The sequence below is a fragment of the Ornithorhynchus anatinus genome, chromosome 11 (assembly GCF_004115215.2).
Source record: "Ornithorhynchus anatinus isolate Pmale09 chromosome 11, mOrnAna1.pri.v4, whole genome shotgun sequence".
Classification (NCBI taxonomy): domain Eukaryota; kingdom Metazoa; phylum Chordata; class Mammalia; order Monotremata; family Ornithorhynchidae; genus Ornithorhynchus; species Ornithorhynchus anatinus.
The window spans coordinates 34,451,676-34,473,611 of record NC_041738.1 but is presented as its reverse complement, the minus strand read 5'-3'; the positions used below and the strand labels follow the sequence as shown (position 1 = coordinate 34,473,611).

General features: G+C 51.4%; 1 protein-coding gene across 5 annotated transcripts in view; it reads right to left on the bottom strand.

Moving 5' to 3' along the window:
- Positions 1-5,011: 5,011 nt before the first annotated feature.
- The window catches only part of ADGRG1 (adhesion G protein-coupled receptor G1), a 60,769-nt gene continuing 43,844 nt past the window's right edge, over positions 5,012-21,936 (bottom strand). For all 5 annotated transcript variants that reach the window (XM_029075620.2, XM_029075622.2, XM_029075621.2 and 2 more), the window contains 13 exons: positions 20,843-20,935; positions 19,214-19,636; positions 18,286-18,418; positions 17,378-17,525; positions 15,387-15,518; positions 14,243-14,359; positions 11,752-11,797; positions 10,303-10,406; positions 10,019-10,137; positions 9,143-9,417; positions 8,658-8,766; positions 7,373-7,644; positions 5,012-6,191 (listed from right to left, as the gene is read on the bottom strand). In XM_029075620.2, coding sequence (XP_028931453.1) covers positions 6,067-6,191; positions 7,373-7,644; positions 8,658-8,766; positions 9,143-9,417; positions 10,019-10,137; positions 10,303-10,406; positions 11,752-11,797; positions 14,243-14,359; positions 15,387-15,518; positions 17,378-17,525; positions 18,286-18,418; positions 19,214-19,636; positions 20,843-20,921 — 2,082 coding nt within the window. In that variant the 5' untranslated portion in view covers positions 20,922-20,935 and the 3' untranslated portion in view covers positions 5,012-6,066. The remainder of the gene's footprint in view (positions 6,192-7,372; positions 7,645-8,657; positions 8,767-9,142; positions 9,418-10,018; positions 10,138-10,302; positions 10,407-11,751; positions 11,798-14,242; positions 14,360-15,386; positions 15,519-17,377; positions 17,526-18,285; positions 18,419-19,213; positions 19,637-20,842; positions 20,936-21,936) is intronic.

The window sequence follows — 21,936 nt, the reverse complement described above, 5'->3', positions numbered from 1 at the left end:
CAAGACTTGCTTAGGTCCCATTCATTATCTGCGATCACGCGCCAAGCCTATTGTCTGGCCCCCAGGGTTGACTCTGCTTCCCTTGAGGCAGATAAGTTGGCTTCTAGAGACTGTTGCACCGACTGGGGCAGGGCTTAGCTTGGTTTCATGTCTACTGGTTGGAACATCGAGTATTGACATTGCTGCCACTGTGTCCCAGTACCCCAGTACACCAGGGCCAGGGCTCCGCTCACCGGGTGGAACCTAGCTCACAGTGAACCTTGGCCGGCCTTGGGTCAGCTGAACGAATTTCCCATTTTCTCAAGAGCTACCCAGCGTCCTGGGGGTCACTGATCATAGGGCTGGAGCCAGTTGACCTGGACTTGGAGCCCCTTTCTTCCTCCTGACTCCTCCCCGAGCCCCTGCACACTGTCTCCGCCACAGCCAGCCAGCCCCAAGCTTCTCCAGCTGTCTGGACGAGGGAGAGGGGGTGGGCAGTTGGCAAGGTGAAAGTAGAGGTGGGAGATCAGAGAAGAGCCTGTGGAGGTAATTCACTCCTGAGACATATGGCTTTAAGAGCCCGATCCTGAGCTTCTCTCTGGGACATGTCAATCAGTCAGTCATATTTACTGAACACTTACTGTGTGCAGATCATTCATTCAGTAGTATTTATTGAGCGCTTACTATGTAATAATTGTGATATTTGTTAAGCGTTTACTATGTGCAAAGCACTGTTCTAAGCGCTGGGGGGGTACAAGGTGATCAGGTTGTCCCACGTGGGGCTCACAGTTTTTTTAATCCCCATTTGACAGATGAGGTAACTGAGGCACAGGGAAGTTAAGTGACTTGCCCAAGGTCACACAGCTGACTAGCGGCGGAGCCGGGATTAGAACCCATGACCTCTGACTCCCAAGCCCGCGCTCTTTCCACTGAGCCACGCTGCTTGCAGAGCACTGTACTAAGCGCTTGGGAGAGTACAATATAGCAATAAACAGACATATTCCCTGCAAGGGACAGGCTGCAGCCTCTTGCAGAGGAACAGTCCAGGACAGATTTACTTCCCCCCAGCTCCAGGTGGGCTTCAGCATTCTTCACCCCATGCCAGACTCCACAGCTTCACCCCACCGGCACCATCTTATGGCATCCGGGTAGCCTCACCCACTCCAGCTCATCGGGAAATAGCTTTGGTGGATGCTCCCCGAAATGGCCAGGTAATTTGCTGTCAACTCCCCTTGCCTTGGGAGATTTGGACCCCCTCTCCCTGGAGGCACTGGCAGCTTTCTGGAGGTTCAGGGAAGGGGCTTCTCCAGCTGGTTGGGAAAGAAAACCCAAGTGCATCAATTCGTTCTCCAATTCAATCACATGATCTCTTAAAGAGACCAACCATCCACACAGACAGACTTCACAAGCAACCCTCTTCTTAGCAAGAATATCTCAAATTAGGGAAGTGGTGTGGCTTAGTGGTGACAGCACAGGCCTGGGAGATAAGGGACCTGGGTTCTAATCCCAGTTTCGCCACATAATAACGTTGGTATTTGTTAAGCGCTTACTATGTGCCGAGCACCGTTCTGAGAGCTGGGGGAGATACAGGGTAATCAGGTTGCCCCACATAGGGGCTCACAGTCTTCATCCCCATTTTACAGCTGAGGGAACTGAGGCCCAGAGAAGTTAAGCAACCTGCCCACAGCCACGCAACTGACAAGTGGCAGAGCCGCAATTCGAACCCATGACTTCTGACTCCCAAGCCCGGGCTCTTGCCACTGAGCCACGCTGCTTCTCTAATGTCTACTGTCACATGTCTACTGTGTGACCTTGGGTAATTCATTTAACTTCTCTGGGCCTCAGTTCCCTCATCTGTTAAATGGCTATAAGAGTGGGAGCCCCAAGTGGGACAGGTATGTGTCCAACCTGATGAACTTCTATCTACTCTAGTGCTTAGAGTAGTGCTCGGTACCTAGTAAGTGATTAAGAAGTACCATAATTATTATTATTATTATTTATTACACAGAGAAAAATAATGGCCAGAATCTTAAGTCTCCCTTAGCTGAGAGTTGTATAAGCTAATAGCAACAGTAACTAAGGCATAGAGATTTTAAATAAAAATCCTGGTTTAACTACAGACTAACACAGGGCTGGTATTGGTCTCTAACTTGATCTGAGTTACCCCAGAATCAGCAGGTCACTTATTTTTGCTCCTGTGCAAGCCCCTCTGCACAGGGTTTCTTTTGCGTCTAGAGAAGCGGTGTTGTTTAGTGGATAGAGCATGGGCCCCTAAGTCAGAAGGTCCTGGGTTCTAATCTCGGATCTGCCACGTATCAGCTGTGTGACCTTGGGTAAGTCACTTAACTTCTCTGGGCCACAGTTACCTCATCTGTAAAATGGGGATTAAGCTTGTGAGCCCCATGTGGGACAGGGCCTGCGTCCAACCTGATTAATTTGTATTTATCCCAGTGCTTAGAATAAAGCTTGGCACATAGTAAACACTTAACAGTATCGTAATTATTATTATTCTGCGGCCCAAGCCACGGCACAGAACTTCTTCAGTTGGAGCCAAAGCTCTCCCCTCTGTGTCTCTTTTTCTCAACACTCTAGGCTTCAAGGCTCTCCATCCCCTTGCCCCTTCCTACCTCTCCTCCCTTCTCTCTTTCTACCGCCCACCCCGTAACGCTCCGCTCCTCCGCCGCCCTCCTCCTCCTCGCCGTCCCTCGGTCTCGCCCATCCCGCCGTCGACCCCCGGGCCGCGTCCTCCCGCGGTCCCGGAACGCCCTCCCTCCTCACCTCCGCCAAACTGATTCTCTTCCCGTCTTCGAATCCCTACTTCAAGCTCACCTCCTCCAAGAGGCCTTCCCAGACTGAGCTCCCCCTTTTTTTTCCCCTCTGCTCCCTCTACCCCTCCCCCCTTCACCTCTCCGCAGCTAAACCCTCTTCTCCCCCCTTTCCCTCTCCTCCTCCCCCTCTCCCGTCCCACCCCCTCAGCACCGTACTCGTCCGCTCAGTTGTATATATCTTCATCACCCTATTTATTTTGTTTATTTTGTTTAATGAGATGTACATCACCCTGATTCTATTTACTTGCCATTGTTTTTATGAGATGTTCTTCCCCTTGACTCTATTTATTGCCATCGTTCATGTCTGCCCGTCTCCCCCGATTAGACCGTAAGCCCGTCAAAGGGCAGGGACTGTCTCTATCTGTTGCCGACTTGTCCATTCCAAGCGCTTAGTACAGTGCTCTGCACATAGTAAGCGCTCAATAAATAGCATTGAATGAATGAATTCTGATCTCCTCTTTGTTTCAGGTCCTTCCAGGAATTATCCATACACCAGCTGATGTCACCAGATGAGCCAGCCCTTCCCAGTATGATTGACAGTTAATGACTGTCCCTTAAGGCATAATGGCCAGTGTCCTGGGAAACCTGGGCAGATGGTCACTGCTTCCTCAGCCACTGGGGCTGGTCAGTAGACCCTGCCCAGCTTGAATCAGAGGCCGAGATAATAGGCCAGGCTGGGAGTGGAGCAGGATGGGCAACGATGGGGAGGTTGGGGCAGGATGGGACATTATGGGGCAGATTGCTGCCTCTGCTGAGGTGTGACCTCTCTGCACGTTACCATTTGCGCCCCGGCCCATCCTCACCCATTCCACCGCCCCCAGCTGCACTGGAACACGCACCCGGCGGCTCTGGAAATGCGTGAGGGCCACTGGGTGACGGAGGGTGGATTAGGGTTAGGGTCTGGGAAGTCTTGTGCCTTCTAAGGTCAGGCCCGATCCCCCAACCTCAGCCCCACCACCCGCGCCATCTATACCAGCCTCTCTTCTTGGCGACAGAGTATCTGTTCAGCTCTTTCTATATACGGAGCACTGTACAAAGCACTGGGATAGCTCCAATCATACCAGACCCAGTCCTGTCCCCACGGGAGACTCGGAAAGGGGTAGGAAGAACAGGCATTTAGTCCCCCTTTTACAGATGAGGAAAGTGAAACCCAAACAAGTTAAGTGGTTTGTCCAAGGTGGCAATTGGTGCTGAGGACTCTCTAGATCCACTCACTTGCTAGTCCCGGCTTCCCCGCTTGACTCCTGCGTGACCTTGAGCAAGTCACTTCACTTCTCTGGGCCTCAATTCCCTCGTCAGCAGTGCTCTGTGGCTCGGGCGCAAGAGCGTAGGAGGTGGACTGTGGAGGTGATCCAGGATTGTGGGTTCGAGATCGATGAAGGGATAGGGGAGCGAGTGAGTTGACTTCAGTAGAGAGGGTGGTGTTGAGAGCGTCCATTTGGTCATCAAGGGAAGGTAGTTTGGGTACGGAGGCGAAATGAGGTATGATGACTTGAGAAAATTGGATGGAGTCAGAAGATCAGAGGTTTCTGTGCGGGAACAGCATAGATTTGCGGGGAGGAGCTGTGTGGAAGAGAAGGCACGTGAAGAGGTTGTGGTCCGATAGAGGGATTTCCTGCCCTCTCCTTCTCATTCCTAGGTTGTGCGCCCCTTCGGGGGCCAGGAACCTTATCTCTGCCTCATTCGTGGATTACTTTCCTGTGTTTAGAATAGCGCTTCGCATGTAGCAATATGTACTGTGAATAATAATGTTGGTATTTGTTAAGCGCTTACTACGTGCAGAGCACTGTTCTAAGCGCTGGAGTGGACACAGGGTAATCAGGTTGTCCCATGTGAGGCTCACGATTAATCCCCATTTTACAGATGAGGTAACTGAGACACAGAGAAGTGAAGTGACTTGCCCACAGTCACACAGCTGACAGGTGGCACAGCCGGGAGTCAAACCCGTGACCTCTGACTCCCAAGCCCAGGCTCTTTCCACTGAGCCACGCTGCTTCTCTGACTTACTATTCTGGGGAGCCCAGAGGCTTGTGAGAAGAGGACGACGGTGTCGCCGTGCCTGCTAGGAGGCCAAGGCCCGCAGAGTTATCAGGGCTCCTGGAGCTCCGCCTATTGAAGGGATGACATCAGGCCAAGCTACCGTGTTTTCTGGCATCCGGCCTGCCTCTTTGTGGACGACCGAGCTTAAGAAGACCACCAGCAAGGATAGCAGCACAACCAACATACTTTAATAAGCCCATCAGAGGCACAAGAACATTTATACAATATAAAAAATATATACAATCGACACGGTTACCTATTTTAAATGGGCTACAAAAAATATATATTATTTGAGACATAATGCAGTAGTCTTGACACCCCGGGGCCCTTTCAAGGTTGCGGGGGTGGAGCAAAATAGGGGGAAGCCAAAGAGATTCCAGTGCAGAATGGAGACTCACTGTGGGTCTGCCACTCATGGAAGTCCAAGGGGAGCCCTGGTACCTTGATTTAGGCAGAGGAGACCATGAGGGGAGAAGTCATATTCAAGAGGTTGATGCCCTCCAATCCTGGAATGTTTGTCCAAAGGACAATTTCATTGTCCCATTCCTTCCCCGGGAACTGGTCCCTCGCATCCCTGTTCCAGACCCTGGGGCAGTCCACCTGGTCCTTCCCACACTAGTTCTCACCCCCCACACCCACTGATCTCCCCATCCTAGGCCCTGGGAAGACAGGGCATATCTCGAGGGAAGGGAAAAGACACTGCAGGGTTGACCTGAGGGTCTCAGGTTCCCCTTGGAAAGTTGTGTCTCTGGATTTCTCCCGGGCCCACAAGTCAGGGTTCTCCCATCCTTTCTTTCACTCAGGGGCCACCTTCCCCCCCTAGCCCTTCCCCACTCCCCAATACACAGAAAATGAACTATTCAGTAAAATATACTCCCACAGACATCTCCCCTATCCCTGACCCCCACCCCCACCCACCACCATAGCGACAGTCTCCTGGTGCCTCGTGCAGTGGGGGCCGGGAGCCCCCAGAGGCTCCATCCCTCGGCCAGATTCTCCCCTCAGGACCCGGACCGGCGTCCCGGTCCAGAAGGCGCTGAAGCTGCCCCCGCCCACGATGCTCGGGAGGGAGAAGCGTGGCTGTAAGCCAAGAGCACGGAAGTGGGCAGAGAGGGGCCCGGCGAGAAGGCCAAGAAGGACTTCGGGGCTCTGGGGAGCGTTGAGAGGCCCAGGACCACACATCTCTAGGTCCCAGAATCCTGTGGGGCTCGGGCAGGGCTCACAGGCGGTAGGACGAGGTGTGGCTGCCGCTCTGCAGCTTGACGCTGTCTGACGTGCTCTTCAGCGGGGAAGAGGCCTTAGCCTGAAGCTGCATGGACCAGTACCAGAGGAAGATCAGGAAGCCTGGAGGGAAGGGACAGAAAGTCAGGACACTGGGGTCTCCTCGGAGGGTCTCCCCTGAGGGAGCTAATGGGAGGGGTTGAGGCAACGGGAGGGTCCAGCACTGACACTTAAATTTGCACCCTTTTTCACCCCTCCCTCAGCCCCACGGCACCTATGTCCATATCCACAATCGATATATCGATTCTGTCTCCCCCTCCACACCGTCAGCTCACTGTGAACATGTCTACCATCTCTGCTATAATTCATTTTCCCAGGCGCTTAGTACATTGTTCTGCACACAGTAAGCATTCAATAAATACCACCGAGGGAATGTGTCCATTTGTTGTTATATCGTACTCTCCCAAGCGTCTAGTGCAGTGCTTTGAACTTAGTGAGCGCTCAATAAATACAACTGAATGAGTTGATTGATTGATTACAGCCTCCTCCTGGCTGAAAAATAGAGGCAAAAGGAAGGGACTTGATTGGGATCACTCACCAAGTCAGAAGCAGAGTGAGAAAGACAACCCACAGGTTTGAACTGTTCATCCTCCTTTATTTGGGATTCCTTCCCCAGCTTCACTTCCCCCTAGCTTCCAGGGCAGAATGGGGCTGAGGGAATTTGCTCCCCTCCGCTGATGATGGCATTTGTTAAGCACTTACTATGTGCCAGACACTGTTCTAAGCGCCGGAGTAGATACAAGCTAATCACGTTGGACACAGTCACAGCTTTAATCCCCATTTGACAGATGAGGGAACTGTGGCACAGAGAAGTGACTTGTCCACGATCACATAGCAGACAAGTGGCAGAGCCGGAATTTGAACCTGGGTCCTGTTGACTCCCTGGCCCGTGCTCTATCCACTAGGCCACGCTGCTTCTCTAAGGTCGAGTCCCTTCTGTTTGAGGCAGAAGGCTTGGTGCCTTTTTGGGGTAGAGTTCCGCCAGTGAGTCGGGGGATCTTTTTGGGGGGTGCCCAGTGAGGCTAGCGCCCCTAGGAGCTTAAAAATCAAATAGTGTCCTCGGTCAGCCCCCTCCCGCCCCCCGCCCAGGAGCTCATTGCGCTGCAGAGGCTCCTCTGGCAAGACCCCTCTGGCCAGCTCAGCAGGCTGGCCTTGGAGGCTCCCGAATTCAGACCCAGAGTTGGTGCTGCCCAGGCACCTCCTCCTCCCGCAACCCCGGTCCCGCAGACCAGCCCCATGCGGACCTTGGAAGGAGGTGATGATGCTGAAGAGATAGAGCACAACCAGCTGGAAGGTGCCAGAGGTGAAAGCGAAGAAGACCAGGCCCCAGGGGATGCCCAGCAGCAGGCTGAGGCCGAGGAGCGTCAGGACGTAGTGCCACTCGTCTCCCCGCTGGTGGTTCAGCTTGAAGATCTGCACGGTCATGATGATCAGCATGATGGCATTGAAAAGGAACACCAGGCAGAAGAAGCCCAGGTTCATCACGTAGCTGACGACCGGGTCGGTGAGCCAGCACCTGCGGGAGGAGGTGGGGAAAGCGATCGGCATGAACGTTACAACCGGCATCCCTCCGAACTCAGAATCTAGTCGATCAGTAGATCAGTCAGTGGCATTTCCTGAGCACTTACCCTGTGCAGAACACTGTTCAAAGAGTTTGGGAGAATACAATAGGATGCACATTCCCAGCCCATAACGAGCTAGACCGTATCTCAGCACACACCGTAGCTGGGCGTTCGGTCTGCCCAGGGATCTTCACTCCAAGATCCCAGCTGGGTTACTAAAGGTGTCTACTCTTGTCTGTCCCCTCCAAGAGGGAAGGGACCGAATCTAATAACAATAATGATTGTGATCATTGTTAAGCATTTAACGAGGTGCCAGGCCCTTTACTACGCTCCGGTGTAGGTGCAAAATAGTCAGGACCCACATGAGGCTCACGGAGCACAGACATCGAATCCCCATTTTGTAGATGAGGAAACTGAGGCACAGAGAAGTGAAGTGACTTGCCAAAGGTCACACAGCAGGCTGGGATTAGAAGCCAGGGCCTCTGACTCCCAGGCCTTTGCTCTTTCCACTAGGCCATGCTGCTTCCCAATTCTAATTTGTTTTTCTCTGTCTAATAATAACAATAATCACGGTACTTGTTAAGTGCTTACTATGTGCCAAGCACTGTTCTAAGCACTGGGGTAGAGACAAGGAAATCAGGTTGGACACAGTCCCTGTCCCACTTAGGACTCAAGTCTCAATCCTCATTTTACAGATGAGCTAACAGAGGTCCAGAGAATTGAAGTGACTTGCCCACGGTTACACACGAGACAAGTGGCAGAGCCGGCATTAGAACCCACATCCTTCTGACTCCCAGGCCCGGGCTCTTCTCCACTAAGCCATGCCGCTTCTCTACATTAAAGGGAAAGTTGGGGGTGGGGGTGGGAGGAAGAGAGGTAGGACCAGAAAAGCTGGCTGTCTGACCTCAGTCAGGTGCTCCCCAGTGCTCTTACCTCAAACGCAAAGGTAGAACGGTAGGAAACTTACATGGAGGGGTGGGAGGTCTGCTGAGAAGACATCTGGACGGTGAAAGTGAATGAGCCGTAGTTCTTTCCATCCACCAGCACAGTAACCAACACCAACAGCAGAGGCAGACCTGAGAAGGAGGAGGAAGAAGAAGAGCTTTACCCCTCACGGTTCTGGCTTCTGATCTCCCCAATCTTCCCCTCTCCCTCCCTTCTCCCCAGGTGTCCGTCATGCCCTCTCTTCTGGGCCTTCCTCAAATAGGTCATCTCCCTCATCTGATCTCTTCACCCCACTGTACCCTCCCACTCCCTGCATCTAACACCCCCCCTTCCCGAGGGAAGACCCGGAATGGGATAACGCCTGGGTGAGGAGTCCACCATCTACTTGCTCAGAACCACAGGACAAGCTCCTTCCCCTCCTCTCCACCTTTCACACCCCTCCACCCTTCTCTCCCCAACCCTGGGCACCCCCCTCCCACTATCTCTGAGCCCCCCAAATCGGCTCACCCCAGCCCAGCACACAGAGCTTGGTGAGATAGTGCGGGACATAGGTCCTGAAGACTTCAATGACGAGCCGATACAGGTTGTAGCCCTCGAGGCCCATCCAGGTCAGACAAGCCAGAAAAGAGAAGTGCAGAAAAATGGCACTGGTCCGACAAGCCACCTCGTTCTCCAGGAGGGCCACGGGCTCGCTGAGAAGGAAGCTTATGTCCAGAAAGAAGACCGCAAGCAGGAGATTCATGTGGACCTTGATGGTGTAGTCTTCCCGTCTCTGCTTTCTCCTGGAGAAGGGAGAAGGTGGGCAGATCCTGACCCTTGCCGGAGAGACTGACACCCTGCCGCTGAAGAAGCCCTGGCCAGAGGGCAAGGGGTGGGGGCCAAGAGGGTCCATAAAGTCCTCTGGGGTCTGGCAAACCCCATTCTGCAACCCTAGAGTTTCAGAATCCACTGGGCTAACAGCCCAGAAAATTGGGACGATTAATAATAATAACTGTGGTATCTGTTAAGTGCTTACCTCGCACCAAACGCTAGACTCGGCTCTGGGGTAGGTACAAGTTGATCAGATTAGACACAGTGCCTGCCCCACATGGGGCACAAAGCTTAAAAAGGTGGAAGAACTGGTATTGAATCTCCATTTTACAGATAAGGAAACTGAGACGCAGAGAAGTGAGGTGACTTGTCCAAGATCACGCAGCAGATGAGTAGCAGACCCAGAATTAGAATCCAGGCCCTCTGGCTCCCAGGCTCAGGCTCTTTCCACTAGGTCACACTATTTCTCAGGGCTTATTCTGAGCCAGGCAGTCCGGGACTCCCAGGACTTTCTAACGCATCGGGGGTCCCACCCCGCCGCCCCCCAGCCGCTGGGCTCAGCCCCAGCTGTACCTGGAGAAGAGATAGAAGCCGATGGTCAGAGTGCAGGCTATGGCCGAGATGATGCAGCCGACGTAGGAGATTGTGGTGAGATAGTGCTTGTGGACGACATCTATCTCGAGAGCGGAAACCTGGGGTGGGGAGGGACGGGCGTGAAAAAGGCAGGCGGTTCGGAGGAATGTGAGGGCAGGGGCCGGGCCGTGGGGCTGGGGATGGGCCGGGGGAGTGGGGAGGGGTGCTGAGCCAGGCCCGGGCTGGGGGACTGGGGCTTGACCGTGATTTGGGAGGGCACTCACCATCAGGACCGCAAAATAAGTAAGATGGTTGCAGAGGCAGGTTGTCTGTCTCTCTCCCACCTCTGTACTGCAGCCAGAGTCATTCCAGTTTCCTGAGCCATGTGCTGGGGGAAAAGGCAGTGTGTCTTTACCGGAGAGAAGGACTTGTGCCCCAGGTCCCAGGCCCCCTTTTTTTTTTACGGTATTTGTTAAGCTCTTACTTTGTGTCAGGCACTGTATTAAGCACTGGGTTAGATACAAGCTAATCAGGTTGGACACAGTCTCTCCCCCACATGGGGCTCGCAGTATCAATCCCCATTTTACAGATGACATAACTGAGGCACAGAAAAGTGAAGTGACTTGCCCAGATTCACGCAGCAGACAAGTGGCAGAGCCGGGATCACAACCCAGCTCCTTCCAGCTCCCAAGTCCATGCACTATCCACTAGGATTTCCACTGAGAGAAACCTGAATGGAGCAGGGAATCCCACCAACCGGAGCCCAGCTCCAAGAAGCGGGGAAGTTCTATTCCTCGGAGAATAGCTCGCATCAGCCGGAGCCTGAGAAAGACCTCCTCCTCCCTCTATCCGCTGTCACCATAAGGACTCCCAACTCCAAATCCCAGCGCCCCGGTGGAGGGGTGGGGGTGGGGGGCGTGGGCAGGGAAGAGAAGGGCTGCCAACTGGAAGAGCAGAGAAGCAGATGGGGCAGACTGGTAAGGCCGGAATCCTCAGCTGTTCGGGCCCTCTGCAGAGCTCTTGTGGGATTCCCAATCCTCTGGCTCCCAGGCCGGTGGGCTCTACTCTCATTCCTTCATTCAATCGCATTTACTGAAGCACTTACTATGTGCAGAGGACTGTACTAAGCGCTTGGGAGGGTACAACATAACACTAAGCAGATACATCCCCCGCCCACAACGAGCTTCCAGTCTAGATGGGGAGGCAGACGTTAATATAAACAAATAAATTAAAGATATGGGCATAAGTGCTGTGAGGCCGGGAGGGGGGATGGAGAGAAAGGTAGGGGGATGCAGAAGGGAATGGGAGAAGAGGAAAAGGGGTTTAGTCAGGGAAGCCCTCTTGGAGGAGGTGTGCCTTCAATAAGGCTTTGAAGTGGGGAGAGTTATTGTCTGTTGGATTTGGGGAGGGAGCAGGATTCATCATCTCTTCTGAGAAATGTCTGCCCTGGGGCTGAGATGCATTGCCCTGAGCCCTGCCTACCTTCCAGCAGGCCCCTCTCCCTCCCCGTCCTCTGAAGACCGACCCTGGACTGTGATATTAGGCGCCCCGGGGTCTGGGCCCTGGTTCCATGACCCTTGGTCTTCTTAGAACCAGTTTCCCTTCTTGGGGTGGAAGTGAGGCTTCTTTGGCTCCCTCACTCCTTCCCTCCCTCCCAAGTCCCGAGGGTCGAATTCCGTCCCGAGTTCCAGAGGGAAAGGAGGCAGCTGAGAAACATGCAGGATCATACTCACAGGCCGAGTCCTCCACCCAGAACATGCAGCGCAGCGTCACAGTCTTCTGCAAGAAGAGAAAGGGAAGTCACAGGTCCACTTGGGACTCGGGACCGGGCGTGGATGAAGGAAAAGAGGAATAAGGAACAAATGAGAAGCAGTGTGGCCTCGTGGAAAGAGTATGGGGCTGGGAGGCCGAAGACCTGGGTTCTAATCCCAGCTCCGCCACCTGTCTGCTGTGAGACCTTGGGCAAGTCATTTCACTTCTCTGGGCCTCGTATTCCTCAACCGCAGAATACCTGTTCTCCCTTCTACTTAGATTGTGAGCCCCATGCGGGACAGGGATTATGTCCGATCAAATTAACTTGTACCTATCCCAGTGCTTAGAACAGTGTTTGACATGTAGTAAGTGCTGAACAGATACCATGTATATGTAATATAATAATAAGAGCACTGAATGCTTGCAAGCCAAGTTGAACAAGACCCTGTTGATCTCTCTCTCTCTCACACTTAGGCACTCCATGAGGGCTTATTCGTCGACAGTAGTTACTGAGCTCCTACTGTGGGCAGAGCGTTGCACTGTATAGAGCGCTCAGGAGAGTACGGTAGAGTTTGTTGACATGTTCCCTGCCCTCAAGAAGCTTACGTTCTAGCGGGAGAGATGGACGCTACAATAAATCCCACTTTGGAGGAAGAAGGAAAAGGGGATATGGCCATTAGTTTGTGCTTAAGTGGAAGGGTGTGTAATATTGGACTCTAAATTCCAAAGGAGGATGGGAATTGATAAATCCTAAGGGGGTACGAGAGTGCTGAATGTCAATTAAGGTTGGTGGTGGAACCTGGGGCAGAGCCGAAACTAACTGGGGGAGGCCTCCAGGAGAGAACGTAATTTCAGGACGTATTTGAAAAAGGGGAGAGCTGGGGTCTGGCAATTTTTTCTTAATAGTATTTGTTAAGCTCTTACTATGGGACAGGCACTGTGCTAATCACTGGGGTAGATACAAGCTAATCAAGTTGGACACAGTTCATGTCCCACATTGGGCTCACAGTCTTAATCCCCATTTAACAGATAAGGAAACTGAGGTACGGGCAAGTTAAGTGACTTGCCCACGTCACACAGCAGACAAGTGGCAGAGCTGGGATTAGAAACCAGATCCTTCTGACTCCCAGGCCGGTGCTCTAACCATTAGGCCATAAATTTGAATGGTGTGAGCAAGACGGGGGAGAGACCAGAGAGAGGCACAGTGAGTAGGTGAGCTGGAGAGAAATAGAGGGTTTGAGCTGGGCTGTGGTGGGACAAGAGAGTGAATCAGTAGGAGGGAGAGAGCTGATTGAGCGCCTTCAAGGTGATCGATCATAACCAATGACCAATTGATGAAGAGTCCAGAAAATTAATTCAGAGAGGGTCAGATCAACAACTTGAGCCCTGAGCTCTTGGATACACTCTTTTTCCCCCAGAAATGACCACAAAAGCAATGAAATAAAGGTCAGGGAAAGAGGAGGTGTCTGGTTGTCCTGATGGCAAAAACGCAAAGGAGGGTTTTTCTCCTGCTCAGAAATGACGACCTTTCACCGTCTCCGGGGATTTGTTCATTAGATCCAGGAGGAAGAGGACAATTCTCTGTGGGACTTCGAAGAGGATGATTGACCTACTGCTATTCACCTCGAAGCCCTTGGGCGGCCAGAGGAGGAAGGAAGGAAGGAATGGACCCCCCCCCCCAACTCATCACAGGCGTGGATAAGTCGGAGGCAGAAAGAGAACGGAAACTAAGAGTGTTGATCTTGATCTTGGGGCCCACCAGGCCATGATCGGGAGGAACCACTTTCTAGAGCCCCATGAGACTGAAGGAAATGACAGGAGGCCACCAGAGCAGTAGCACAGCCCGTAGCACAGCCTTGGGCTTCCTAAATTGGGGACCACAGAGATTCCTGCTCTGGTAGCCCTCTTCCACCCAGCCTGGTCCTCAGACTTGGGACTCTTGGGGGCTTCGGTCACCGCACAGGCCTATAATAGTTAAAAGCAGAAGCAGCCTCACTGTTCGAGGTTCAGGTGCAGCTGGCAAACAAGATGCCAACGAGGGGAAGGGAGAGATGGAAAGTGCAGAAGCAGAGAAGTGAGAGTGTTATCGCGCTAGGGTTAGGCCGGGGTATCCCCTATCTGGAAACCAAGGGAGGCACCCCCAGCCCCGGGTCACAGACTAAAACCGCCAGCAGTGAAAGGGAACTTCCCCAGTGGCTGGGCCTGCCCCAAAATAACCCCGGCGGAGGGGAAGACTGGATAAAGAGGTGGGCAGACCTGCATGGAAGGAGAGATTTTATTGCACCCTGTGGACTGTGAGCTTGCATGAAAGATATGACAAGGAAGGATTGGTCAGTGATGGGCCAAGGGACTGTCGGAAATCATCGGTGTGAAAGCTAAGAGCTATGGGCCAATGCCTGGCCACCAGAAGAGCGCAAAGGCCAACGGAGTCCGGAGCTTGGCCTTTTTGGAGCCGAGCATCCTGAGACTTACCGTCTGCGGCTGATGATGAAAGGTGAGGACCACGGGTTCTGGAAGGTCAACCACTTTGCTGCCGTGCACCACGATGCCCAGGACCTTCTCCCCAAGTACCTGGCTGGAGTTCTTGTCCTGAGAGAGCAGAGGAAAGGGTGAGGACCCAGGAGCCAGACAGGAAGGTTCGGTTGGAGGGGAAATGCATTTCCTTCATGGAACCCCTCACGCCTCGTCGGTCTTTATAGGGTCTCAGGCAGGAAGATCGCAGGACACAGAGACTCCCATCATTCACTGTGGGAACAGCTGCAAAGGCACAGATCAACAAGGCAGCCAGTACTGGGGATGAGTACCAGTTGTAATTGCCGCATTTATTGGACGCCCCTCAGAATGGTGCACTGTACCAGATGCTTGGCGAGTCCAGAAGAACGAAATGACTCTGACCACGAGGACCTTACTCTTGAAATGGAGGGAAGCGCAAGCTTCCTCTGAAATAATTTTCTGAGAGACAGTGCTAGACCAGGGAGGCAGAGAGGGTCTTTTCAGCTCTAGTGGGGGACTAGCTCAAAACCTACACGAGCACCACTGCTCTAGGAGTATGGGTTGGCTGAGGCCCTGGCCAGGCTATGGCTCTGCTCCTCAATCAATCGGTGGTATTTATTGAGTCCTTCCTTTATGCGGAGCACTATACTAGTCATCTAGGGAGAGTACCACACAACGGTGTCGGTAGACACGTTCCCTGCCCTCAAGGAGGTTTCCTGCCCTCTGTGTGCTCTCTGTCACTCCCCGAGGATCGAGGGTAGTGCTATGCACAGGATGGCTAACTTTCCAATTAAAGAAACCCAGGTTCACACCCCCACTGAGGCCAGATAGATTGAGTCATGCGGACTCGCATCGTTTCATTTGCAAACGGAGGCTCTCCCGCCCTGTTTCGGTTTTGTTAGTCTGAGACTAGTAACCTCTGTTCAGGTGAAACTCGGGACAAGGGGCTCTGTGGCGGAAGAGAGGGCAGGAAGGAGGAGTTTGGAAGGCTGGGGGGAGAGATGGCAGGATCTTGGCATTTCAGCGATGTTCAAACGCTCATCCCCCCTACCTCTCTTGCAGATCTCAAGACACTAAAGCACTTCACATCTTGAGAAGCTGGGTCATTGCCTTTATTTATTACCTGGAAAAGGGCCTGGCTGCTGAAATCCACCAGGAGGAGTCTTTTCTCAGTCCTTCCTTGTCTGCCCTTGGACATCTCGAAGAGCTTCCTGGGCAGAGTCAGTGAATAGCCCTGCACCTCTTTCTGATCTTTCTGAAAAACACAAGGCAGCACCAAGGGTCATTCATTCAATAGCATTTATTGAGCGCTTACTATGTGCACAGCACTGTACTAAGCGCTTGGAACGGACAATTCGGCAACAGATAGAGACAATCCCTGCCCACTAACGGGCTCAGAGTCATCAGGTGAACGAGTGGATCCCAGCACATGACCAGGCAGAGAGCCCAGAGAACCGCTCCCAGAGCCAGGCACAGTGTCCCTCTGTTGCACAGTTTGACCTAGTGAATGCAGAACCGTCAATCATTCGCATTTTTTAAGTGCTTACTGGGTGCAGAGCACTCTACCAAGTAAGCACTTGGGAGAGTATGATATAACGGAGTTGGTAAATGAGAAGGACCAGGGTTCTAAACCTAACTCTTCCACTTTGCAGTGTGGTCCTTGGGCAAATTGCTTAACTTTTCTGAGCTTCAATTGCCTTGTTTGTAAAATGGGGATTAAGACTGGGAGCCCTATGCGGGACAGGGACTGTGCCCAACCCAATTACCTTGCATAATAATTATTATTATTATTATGATACTTGTATAGAAATAAGCTGGGGTAAATACAAGTTAATAAGGTTGGGCACAGTCCCTGTCCCACATGGGGCTCACAGTCTTAATCCCCATTTTACAGATGAGGTAACTGAGGCTCAGAGAGGTTAAGAAACTTGCTCCAGCGTGGTGGAGCTGGGATTAGAACCCAGGTCCTTCTGATTTACCAGGCCCATGCTCTACCCACTACGCCATTCTGCTTCTCATCTACCCCAGTATCTACCCAGTGTCTCGTATCTACCCCGGTGATTAGTTCATTGCCTGGCACATAGTAAGTGCTTAACGAATATCAAAATAATAGTAATAATTACTATTATTATTAATATTATTATTAAGTATCTTAGTGGCAAGAACGTGGGCTTGGGAGTCAGAGGTGTGGGTTCTAATCCCGCCTCCGCCACTTGTCAGCTGTGTGACTTTGGGCAAGTCACTTAACTTCTCCGGGCCTCAGTACCTCATCTATAAAATAGGGATCAAGACTGTGAACCCCACGTGGGACAACCTGATTACCCTGTATCTACCTCAGCGCTTAGAACAGTGCTTGGCACATAATAAGCACTTAATAAATACCACAATTCTTATTATTATTAAGGAGCCATCAATCTAGAGGGACCAGGACCAGAATCCAGGACTTCGAGGAGGCCCAGTGACAAGCTGAGTTTTTAGGCAAATCAGAACTACCCCTATTCATCTAATCCACCACTTGTATTTACTGGGACCCCTAAGATAAGCAGCGCTCTGTAGTAACCTCTGGGGAAAGTAAAATAGTTAGAAAGCACGACCCCTGCCTTCCGAAGTTCAGCATAGAGCAGCAAAGTTGGTAACTTTTACTGTAGACACTTAGTAAAGCTTCTCCCTCAGGGACCACCCCGTAACTCTTCAATCATCCTGAAGTGTCATTTCTCCTGCAGGAGAGCCCAGCCTGGGTCAGCTATGAGGGAGAGCGGGGAGCCTATTTTATATTATTATTTTTTATGGTATTATTAAAGTGTTTAAGTGCCAGGCCCCAAACTAAGGGCTGGGGAAGATTCGAGATAATCAGGTTTGACATAGTCCCTGTCCTACATGGGGCTCACAGTCTTAAACCCCATTTACAGATGAGGTAATTAAGGCACAGAGAAGTGAACTGACTTGCCCAAGCTCGCACAGCAGACAAATGGTGGAGCCACTTGCCTCTGACTGGTAGGCTCACGGTCTATCTACTAGACCATGCTGCTTCACAGTCTCCCATCAGGAACGGATTGCGGCCCTCCCTGCACCCTGGATCCTGTTCCAGGATCTTTGTTCTTCCCTTTCACCGACCTCCATCTTGGAATTGAGGTGCAGATCCTGAGGACTGAAGGAGGAGTTTATCTTCCAAACGGTGGCGTTCACATTCTCTTCCTCAAAGGAAACTCTCTCCCCTTGGAAGGGCACGGCCGCTAACTTTGACTCCAAACTCTGAAGGTGCCTTTGGAAGAGATAAAATCATCAAATGGAGAGCAGAGATAGAAAGGGGGATGAGGGGCTCATAGATAACAGATGAGAAAAGCTAGAGAGAGAGAAAGAGAGAGAGAAAAAATGAGGCAGAAAGACAATTAGAAACAAGAATACAAGAGCAAAGAACTTTAGCCCGCAGCCTCCACCATTAGGAGAGACCTGAAAGGGTGGATCTTGCTTATCTCTTTCAAGACGACAACCAGTCTTGATAGAGACTCCCTTTTTTAAAAGCTGCTTAATTATGATCAATTAGTATGAATTATTAATAGTACCATCCTATTATTGCATCTTATTAATAATAGTGATATTTATTCAGTGTTCCCTCCATGCCAGGCACTGTGCTAAGCACTGGGGTAGGAACGAGATAATCAGATTGGACACAGTCCCTGTCCCACAAGGGGCAACCAGTCTAAGGGGGAGGGAGAACACCATGATCATCATCATCATCATCATCATCATCATCATCAACAGAGGAATTTATTGAGAGCTAACTGGGCAGAGAGCTTTGGACTGAGTGCTTGGGAAAGTACAATATAACAGAGGTGGTAGATATGTTGCCTGTCCACAACGACTTTACAGTCTAGAGGGGGAGACAACATTAATATAAACAAATAATTTATAACGTATAAGTAGCTTCTTTTTCCCTAATGCCCGCAATTTAGCAAACAACATGTTGGGATGACAAATGAGCCAAAACCCCGGGGCAAAAGTGGCAAATAAGCTCTCCTCACTCGTTTACTGTGTTTTGAGAAAACATCCTCCGGGCCTTGAGCGGACTGCTCATGAACGAGCTCAGCAACTTTAACTCCTTCTCCAGATCACAGAGGTTGGTCGACCCAGTGGAGCTGCTAGCTGTGGAGGGAGCTGAGGAAGCCGAGAGAGAGAAGATGTCAGACCCAACCCGAGAAAGTCAAAGGTTCCAATTCCAGGGTCTCACTCATGCTGGGGGTCTCTATGTTATTATTCTGGGTCCCTCCCCACCCCTTTGGTCAGCTCCTCAGCCATTCCCTGTCTGCGGAATCAAGCCCAAAGAGCATGCCTTTCAACCGGTGGGATTCCTGTGGAGAAAAACCTAGCCCCGGACCCCCAAACCTCTCCTTTCATCTCACCCCGTCATCATCCCCGCAGGCTCAAACTCCTCCACACTAAAAGCCCCCCCGAGTCAATGGGTTCCTTGATCAGTTTGTCCTTCGGCCTGAACATTGGCAACGGGAATCAGGGGAATTGTTCCGCTGAGAAGGTGGCCCTCCGGAGCAAATTCCCACATGCTATGAGTTAGCTGAGACCCACTTCCTTGCTTCCGTGATTCAGCACTTCAGGTCCCATCTCCTCTGGCTCCCATCCAAGCTCACATCACTGCTAGATGTTTGCTCTCTGGCTGTTCATTTAAGGTCCTGTAATGCCTCACACACACCCGCTTCCAAGAAGGGTCCCGCTCTCTAATTCAGCAGGGAGGCCCACCCGGAGCCCAGGGGGATCTGCAGGGCAACCGGCCCAGTATGCAACGTTGCACCCCGTCGGCCTCTGGCAACCTTACCCAGTGGGGCAAGTCCGCCTATTTCAGCAGAGCTGGAGGAGGGGAAACCAAGCTAAACCAAGCTGCCGAACAGAAACCTCTCCCAGAACCTGCTCTAAAAACATCCCACATGAGGCGTTTACCATGGGAGTTGAAGGTGTAAACAGCCGCATTAGGGAGAGTGGTGTTCTGAGGGAGCCTCCAGGAGCTGAAAGAAGTACTGAGAAGGGCTGGGCTTTTAGACCGATTCTCTCCTGGATGATCGAAACACAGAAATTCGTTGGCCATGTTACTTAACATATAGGTATTTTTGCCATAGGTAATGTTGAAAATGCCCATCCTTTGAAACCAGTAGATGCAGAAGTGATAAATTCCCTTCTGAGGAGGGAAGGTGGTTCTGTTGGAATTGGGATCGAATGGCGCCGTGATCTTCAAGAGGCTCTGGTTGTTCTCGATGGTGATATGGGTCGCATTTCCCTTCTGATAGATGAGGCTACTGTCCTCTGTCTGATTTCTTTGGCCGCAGAATATAAAGTCTTCTTTGTGATTCCTGCTTCCGGGGACCCCTGTATTATAAGATAACCACAGTCAGGGTGAGATTCAGCAACTCCACAGCACCTGAAGGTAACAAGGAAGCGGTGCACCTTAAAGGCAAGAGCATGAGCCTGGGAGTCAGAAGACCTGGGTTCTAACCCCGGCTCTGCCATTTGCCTGCTGTGTGACCTAGGGCAAGTCACTTCACTGAGCCTCAGTTTCCTCCTCTGTGAAATGGGGATTCGAAACCTGTTCTCCCTCCTCCTTAAACTGTGAACATAGGTGGGGCAGGTACTGTGTCCAACCTCATTATCTTGTATCTATCCCGGGGCTTAGTACAGTGCTTGGCACATAGTAAGCACTTAACAACTATTATTATCATTACTGTTATCAATATTAAGCCCACGGGTGGTTGGGTGATACACACTTCTTCTGCTCTGCCACAGGAGAATGTCAGCACAGAGAAGTGGATCAGCCTACCTGAGGCCACACAGGAAGTCCAGGCTGGCTGGGGGTACTTCAGGCACTCCAACTTAGCTTAGAGAGCTTTAGCTCTGTGAGGTTACTAGGAACGCTCCCCAAGCTCCCCCCCCCCCGCTCCTCAGTGGACCCCAATACTTTATAGAGGAGGCTGCAGGTATTTCTGGAGGTAAAGGGGAGAGGAATTCCATTTCTCTGGCTATTCAGACTGGATTATTATCATTATTATAATAATAATAGTATTTGCTAAGCACTTCCCATGTGCAGGGCACTGTACTAAGCACTGGGATAGATATGAGCTAATCAGGTTGGTCACAGTCACTGTCCCACATGGGGCTTGCAGTCTTTATCCCCATTTTACAGATGAGGGAACTGAGGCACAGGGAAACGAAGTGATTTTCCCAAGGTCACACGGCAGGCACGTGGTAGAGCCGGGATTAAAATCTAGGTCCTTCTGATTCCCAGGCCCATCTTCTATCCACTAGGCCACGCTGCTTCCCTAGTTTTATTTTAGAGAGCTGTAGTTTCTGGGGCCAGGAGGAAATTCAGAACTTGGTATCCCAGCATTTCTCGGCTTTGGAACCTTGCAAACGGGAGTAAAAACCTTGTCCCTCCTCCCCTCCTTGCCTGGAGTGAATATTTTCTCTGTTGCCTGACTCTGTTCTGGGGTCCGGGGAGGGTACGTCCTATCCATAGGAGCAAACCGGGCAGAGTGGCAGGAATGGAAGTGGGCAGATCTGTTCAAGGGAAAACGTTACCTTGGATGAGGACGAATAGGCCAAGCTGCCAAAAAAACATGAGCAGGCCGAGACCTTGCCTCTCGCTCCACGGCTGCATCTTGACGGTGCGGTCTAGAGGGAGACAAAATTGAATTGAAACTCAGATGGAGGGTTTTGTCTCTAAGCATCACTAATTCCTGTGGCGGGATCGTGGTGGAAGGGAAAGGGAAGAAAACTGGGAAGAAAGGGGTGACCAAAGGCACTAGGAATGACTCGACTGAACGCTTCCACGGTAGGTCCATGAGCCACTAGGAGGCGCAGCACCATTTGTTCTGGAGAGAATCAGAGAACAAGAATATGTGCGGAAATGACGCTCACCTAGTAAAGGGAACATTTTTCCTCTCACATGCTTCGAATTTCTGTTTTGGCATCAATTAGCAGCCTCTCCCCTTGGGGCTTAACTTAGTCATTTTTGTTTGTCCCCTGGCCAAGCATTCGAAAATGTCCGACGACAGCCCATCGGCCACAATCGTGATGCCTAGCCGCTCCTGAGCTCAATAAATGTAAAATCAATAAGTGCTTCTGGGTAGAATCACTTGTCCAATACAATGAGAAAAGAAACTTCCTATCCCGTCCCTTTTCTGGAACAGCTTTCCCATTTATCATCAAAACAACTCAACCAGTCATAGATTTGTCTCATATCTGTTGGAGGAGGAAAATCAGGTTCCAAGAGGACAGATTGGACTGTCTCTTTAGGACTCTGCTAGGTGAATTACAGCGTTTTAACTGATTCCCAAATGGGTAAGGTCACTTTATCCACGGGACAAAAGCAGTAGCTACATTTCAGGAGCCCTGTCCTGAGAGGGACCCCAGTAGTCATATCAAAAGCAGCTCAACTCCACTGTCCTCCTCTCCTTCTCTCCACTAGGACCACCAATCTAAAAATAGGCTTGGGGAGGAAACTGAAGTATAAAAGGCTAATGATTTCCTCACAGGCACAGAGCCTGGAGTTGAATAGGAATCAGAACTCAGGACTCCTGTGCCTTGGTCTATCTTAGAATAGACTCGTAACCTCCTTCGATACCACCAGTCTGGACTCTAGAGGTCTCCCACTCGGCTCAACAAGCTCCCAT